At 42.2% G+C, this 6,813-nt stretch overlaps 1 protein-coding gene across 1 annotated transcript in view; it reads right to left on the reverse strand.

Annotated features, from left to right (window-relative positions):
- LOC107107580 (protein N-terminal asparagine amidohydrolase-like) overlaps nucleotides 1–6,813 on the reverse strand; it is a gene marked incomplete at its 5' end in the record, with an annotated part of 17,082 nt that overhangs the window by 5,589 nt on the left and 4,680 nt on the right. The window contains 2 exons of the mRNA XM_015407888.1: nucleotides 438–535; nucleotides 1,818–1,871. Of these exons, the coding sequence (XP_015263374.1) occupies nucleotides 438–535; nucleotides 1,818–1,871 (152 nt within the window). The remainder of the gene's footprint in view (nucleotides 1–437; nucleotides 536–1,817; nucleotides 1,872–6,813) is intronic.

Here is a 6,813-nt window from a genome sequence, read left to right on the forward strand (position 1 = left end):
ATCCAAACAAAGTAAGGAAAGCAATCCCAAATGCTTTCATTTACTTAAAATTATTTGGCAGAAAATTCGACACTTTAATGATGGTCTGGGCCTGGCTGGGGTGACGGCACACGTGCCCGCAGAGAGGGCTCTGAGTGCCACCTCTGGCACCCGTGCCATAGGTTCGCCACCACTGCCATAGGGTGTGACAGAGTCTGAATATCTGAAGTCCAGACGTACACCAATATCAGCAGATTCTCTTCCTAACTATTATAGGCACCCTTGTTGTCTCCTGTGAAATCCCATCTCTGATCTTACCAGGGCCACCACTGCCATAGGGTGTGACAGAGTATGAATATCTGAAGTGCAGACGTACACCAATATCAGCACATTCTCTCTCTTCCTCACTCTTATAGATACCACTGTTATCTCCTGAAAAATCCCATCTCTGATCTTACCAAGGCTCCTGTTAAGATACTAGCTGATCGTAAATCTTCTTCTGGTCCTTTGTCTGGAAAAGTAGCGTGGAAAATTTCTCCAGTCTTAACATTTGCTGCTGGAAAACAAAGTCAGAACACACATAAACCCAGAACTGAAATGGGCCTATAACCCTTGGTGTCCAGGGACAATAAAAACCCATACGGGAGAAAATCTTTCCTACTGCTGTCTGGTGCGTCCCTCTGTTCTCTCAAAGCGTCAGTCACAAAGATGCTCTTTTCTGGATCCAAACAGAGGCATCTGTGCTTTTAAAAAATGATGAAGGCCTAGAAGGGCTACTAATTAAATTTCCTGATGATACCAAATTGGGAGGAGTAGCAAACACCGAAGAAGATCTCAACAAAACCTGAATACTCTGGAGAAGTGGGCAGTTGCAAACAGGATGCAATTCAAGAATGATAAATGCACAGTATTACATCTGGGCCACAAAAATGTCAAGCACAAATACTGGATGGGGGATACGTTTCTGGGGAGTAGTGTATGCGAAAGAGATCTTGAGGTAAGGGTGGACTGTAAACTAAATATGAGCAGTCAGTGTGATGCGGTGGCAAAAAAGGCTAAATTCAGTCTTGGGTTGTATTAAAAGGGCCTAGCATCAAAATTGCAGGAGGTCATAGCCCCTCCGTATACTGCCTTGGTCAGGCCGCACCTGGAATACTGTGTGCAGCTCTGGAGGCCTCACTTCAAAAAGGATGTGGACAAAATTGAGCGGGTGCAGAAGAGAGCGACGAGGATGATCAGGGGTCTGGAGACTGAGCCCTACGAGGAAAGGCTAAGGGCTCTGGGAATGTTTAGTTTGGAGAAGAGGAGATTCTAGATGGTCTGTATGGCCCCTCCCAACCCTATGATTCCATTATTTTTCTTGTTCCTTGTAGGAAGGTTGAAGATTTCATTTGAATTTTATTTCAGGTTCATCTGGTTGTTAGCATTTATTTATTTTACCAGCTACTTGGGTTATTTACCTCTTTGGTTTTATAGTACCATGATGACCAAGGGCCAAGCCCCCACATGAAGTTTACTGGAAGACTTTGGACCAGTTATTCTCTCTTATCCTAATCTACCTCATTGGGGGGGGCATTGCACCCTGCTAAATCTATTGAATTCAATGGACTTAAAAAGAGAACATTCTGCCTACAGCTGCACAGCAAGTATGCTGTTCTGAGCACTAGAAGAAGGGGGCGTAAAAAAGGTTAAGTAAGATTGAGCCACCTTGAGAATTAGAATCTGCTGAGGGGGTACATCTGGAATAGATAAATAAAATACCAGCCAGCTCAAACATTTTCTGCCTTTGACTGAACACCCACTAAGGTGAATGGTTGTCAAATTCAAATATTACTCACCAATTCCATAGATGTATGGATAGTGATTACCCTTTTCCTGCCGGTCATTCAACTCTGTTATTAAGAAAAAGAGAAGGAAAACAAGCAAACGTTATAGCTCCTCAAGCAAAACAACTAGTTACAGAACATTAAAAGTTAGTGTAACTGGAGAACATAAGAACATAAGAGACGCCAATGTTGGATCAGGCCAAAGGCCCATCCAGTCCAACACTCTGTGTCACACAGTGGCCAGAAATACCAGGTGCCATCAGGAGGTCCACCAGTGGGGCCAGGACATTAGAAGCCCTCCCACTGTTGCCCCCCCCCCCCAAGCATCAAGAAGACAGAGGGAAGTTATGTCACCCAGCAAACGTGGAGCAGGATCTCCAGGGGCATAAAAACTGCTGACAACAAGCATCATCGCCTCAGGTCCAAATTTAAACCGAGCAAATCAACAAAGGGATTTAAAGGCTTTTTTCTGGTGCTCCAAGTGGTTGTGATTCTGCAGAGGCCTCAAGCAAAAAGATGGGAAGGAGGGAACAACTGCAGACCTCTCTGCTTAATCTGGCTACTAAAGAGGGCCTTAAGCAAGAACTGCAGGCAATGCAAAACCATCTCTCGGCCTTTTAAAATTCCAGTAATTTTAATTATAAACACCAACTAGAACCATCATCTCATAAGGTGATATAAAAGATTTCCAAGTCCAAACTCTATACCAAATTCAGTACTTTCCTTTTTACACCCAGTTCCATACTTCCTTTTCAGAGTTTCTGTTAAGAAATTCTTATTGCAAACGTCATTCAAAAGGATCCAATGCTGAGCAAAGTCTCTGTGCATATTCCTACTGTATCTGGCTTTGGCACTGGTATTTTGTCCATGATCATTCAAATCATAGTTCCAAATCTGATGAAGTGCAGTGTTTTCAATTCTGAAGTGATTACCATTTTAGCCAATAAATGTGATACTAGATACCATAAATTTTTGGGTAACTGTTCAAAAGACACATGAATGGTATAAAAGCTAAAAAAATTTCTAATTCTTTTCTGAATTGCATTCCAATAATTGTTTATAATGCTGCATCCCCCTGCATCTGGGCCTTTTTATTGACCTTTTTCACTTTGTGTATTATAGTTAAATATCTATTTTGTTGTTTATTCTTATATAATTATTATGCCAATATTGTTCATTTATTATAATTGTTCAACCAACTATAAAATCTTGCCCATGCATTTTCAAAACTTGTTTCATCTCATCCTCTGAGAATTAAAGTTATTTTATCCATTTCAGCAGTTTCTAGTATTTTATTTATGATCTCTTATTTTGAGGGTACTTCTTTCTTCCTACATTATTTGGCATATAATATTCTTGCAGTAATTACTACATGTATAATAAGGTAAAAATCTTGTTTTTTACAGTTTTGTGGCATTATATTCAAAAGAAACAATTCAGGTATAAAATGTATGGTACATTCCAACATCTTTTGTAACATTTCATGAATCCATGACCAATTTTTTTAACTATCACAAGTCCACCACATATGAAAAAATGAGCCAACATTCTTTTGACATTTCCAACAATCGTTTGATAAATCAGGATAAAACATTGCTAATTTATCTGGAGTCATATACCATCTATAAAACATTTTATAGATATTTTCTTGATATGAAATTGCTTTAGTAATTTTTATATTTGTTTTCCATACCTGTAACCATTGATCTAAATCAATATTATGGCCTAAATTTTGTGCCCATTTAACCATAGAATCTTTAATTACTTCATCTTGTGTGTTTTTTTCAACATTATTACATACAATTTCTTAATTTCTCTTCAGTATATAGCATTATCTTATCTATTTCTGTTATTTTTGCATAGAAGCCTATTAATTTGTCTTTAGTATATCTTGATTTTAGCTGTACTCTTTCTAGTATATCTTGATTCTAGCTGTTCTCTTTCCCACCAGCTTAAGTTGGATTCCTGTTTTTTAATACTTTCTGTTGGTTTAAGTTCATTGTTGCTATTCAGTAAATATTCATATCTTAACAATGCATTTCTGTGAAAGAGGTTTGGGTTGGTAAACGCTTCTAGTGGTGAGACCTATTTTGATATCTTAGTATTGAAAAGTCTTTTCACTTCTTACAATACCTTCAACAAAGTGTCAGCAAGCTGCCAATGTTTTGTTTTCGTTTTGTATGTGTGTGTGTGCGCTTGCCCCTTCCTTTGTAGAACCGTAGATGCGCATATCTATGTAGCTCGCCGAAACAATTATCTAGCTCAAGGCCACAGGTGGAGGCAAGGCTTGTTAGTGTCGGGAAGTTCTCACTGAACACTGTGAGAAGGAGATAACATGAGAGACTTGGAACCGTTAGTTCTCAGGCCAAAGGCGCGCGCGGGAACCCCCGCAATTGGTCCGTAGTAGTTTGAATGTTTATTATATGCTTTGAGACTGCGTTTAACCCTCATTCTGAACAGTGATCCTGTTATGCACCTTCAGCTCTAATAAAGTTACCTTTTCTTCAAAAGCGTGCTTATTATGATGCAAGGAGGAGTCCGACACAAAGCTCTTCTAATAAAATGTTGTTTAAAATATTTGTGAGTATCAGCTTTTCCATACTATATAAACACGTGCCAACCTAATAGTCTGACATGGACGCTCTTGCCAGTTCCTGATTCAGGGCGATCACGAACTACCACCTGCTTGCTGCCGCTTGCGGGGAGTCCTGACCAAGCTCCTTGCATTGGGCTTCCTTCCCTCCATTGGGCCCAATGGAGCCCGAGAGCCCTCAAGTTCCTCTATTTGAACCAGCAATCAGGCCGCCTCGAGGGAGCAAGCCCCGAGGATGACCGTCCTCACCGCGCCAAAAACGGGAAGTACCAGACCACCATTAAGCAACCCAAATTAATTAAATTGAAAAGGCTCTGGGTAAGATACAAAACATGGCTGAAAATGCCATTTAAATGGGTCTTATACACGAAGGGGAGATGAGAAGGCCTCAGCAGTCTGAAACAAAACTATGGATGAAGGTAGAAGATAATTTACAGTTTTGAAGCTTTGCAGCAGGGGTCATTTCGTAGAAAAAGAGGTGCAGGAGCTCATTAGCATCACTCATTAGCATAACTTATTTGCATAGGCCACACCCCCTGACATCACCGGAAGTGTGTCAGAAGGCAACACCCACCGCTCAGGCTCCACTGGACTGTTTTGGATTGCTAGCTATGGGGGGGGGACGACGTGCAGATCTGTCCTCACAGAGGAGGGAGAGCTTGTACCTGAATAAACCTTGGTCTTAAAGGTGCCACTGGACTGTTTTGGACCGGGGGGAGGCGGGGGGAGCTCTGCAACTTACCTGGCTGCTTCTTGCTCTGACTGAGGGCTGCTGGGAGCAGGGGGTGGGGCTTGTTGCATGTCCCCGCCCCCTGGGCTCTTTACTGCTGGAGCTCCGCTCCTGTGCGCTCCTGCAAGAAATGACCCCTGGTTTGCAGAACCCCTGAAAGAACCAAATGTAGAATTCTTCTTATCTAGATGGTTTTCACAACTTATGAATCCAGTGTCGCGATCATATAAGAAAGAATTCCCCCTGAAGGATTGTAAGGGGAGATGCTGTGATCACTGACCTCAAGCCAGACATCCTGGAGTGCAAAGTCAAATAGGCCTTAGAAAGCATTACTAACAACAAAGCTAGCAGAGGTGACGGTATCCCAGCTGAGCTATTCAAAGTCTTAAAAGATGATGCTGTTAAAGTGCTGCACTCAATTTGCCAGCAAATTTGGAAAACGCAACAGTGGCCACAGGATTGGAAAAGGTCAGTATACATTCCAATCCCAAAGAAGGGCAATGCCAAGGAATGTTCAAACTATCGCACAATTGCACTCATATCACACGCTAGCAAGGTCATGCTCAAGATCCTACAAGCTAGGCTTCAACAGTACATGGATAGAGAACTGCCAGAAGTACAAGCTGGGTTTCGAAGAGGTAGAGGAACGAGAGATCATATTGCCAACATTCGCTGGATTATGGAGAAAGCAAGAGAGTACCAGAAAAACATCTACTTCTGCTTCATTGACTATGCTAAAGCCTTTGACTGTGTGGATCACAACAAACTATGGCAGGTCCTTAAAGAGATGGGAGTACCAGACCACCTCACATGTCTCTTGAGAAACCTGTATAAGGGCCAAGAAGCGACAGTTAGAACCGGATACGGAACAACTGATTGGTTCAGCATAGGAAAAGGAGTACGACAAGGATGTATACTGTCACCTTGCTTATTTAATATATATGCAGAGTACATCATGCGAAATGCTGGCCTGGATGAATCACAAGCGGGAATTAAGATTGCTGGGGAAAAGATCAACAACCTCAGATATGCAGACGATACCACTCTAATGGCAGAAAGTGAAGAGGACCTAAAGAGCCTCTTGCTCAGAGTAAAAGAGGAGAGCGCAAAAGTGGGCTTGAAGCTCAACATCAAAAAAACTAAGATCATGGCATCCGGCCCCATCACTCCTTGGCAAATAGAAGGGGAAGTCGTGGAAGTAGTGACAGACTTCACGTTCCTGGGATCCCAGATCACCGCAGACTGTGACTGCAGCCATGAAATTAAAAGACGCCTGCTCCTTGGGAGGAAAGCGATGGCGAACCTAAACAGCATGATAAAAAGTAGAGACATCACCCTGCCAACAAAAGTCCGCATGGTCAAAGCAATGGTATTCCCAGTAGTCATGTATGGCTGCGAGAGTTGGACTATAAGGAAGGCCGAGCGCAGAAGAATAGATTCTTTTGAACTATGGTGCTGGAGAAGACTCTTGAGAGTCCCTTGGACTGCAAGAAGAACAAATCAGTCAATCCTCAAAGAAATCAACCCTGACTGTTCCCTGGAAGGCCAGATAATGAAACTGAAGCTCAAATACTTTGGCCACCAAATGAGAAGGGAGCACTCACTGGAGAAGACCCTGATGCTGGGAAAGATTGAAGGTCAAAGAAGACGGGGACGGCAAAGGATGAGATGGTTAGACAGTGTCA

The sequence above is a fragment of the Gekko japonicus genome, unplaced genomic scaffold, assembly GCF_001447785.1.
Source record: "Gekko japonicus isolate JY-2015 unplaced genomic scaffold, Gekko_japonicus_V1.1 scaffold4410, whole genome shotgun sequence".
Classification (NCBI taxonomy): domain Eukaryota; kingdom Metazoa; phylum Chordata; class Lepidosauria; order Squamata; family Gekkonidae; genus Gekko; species Gekko japonicus.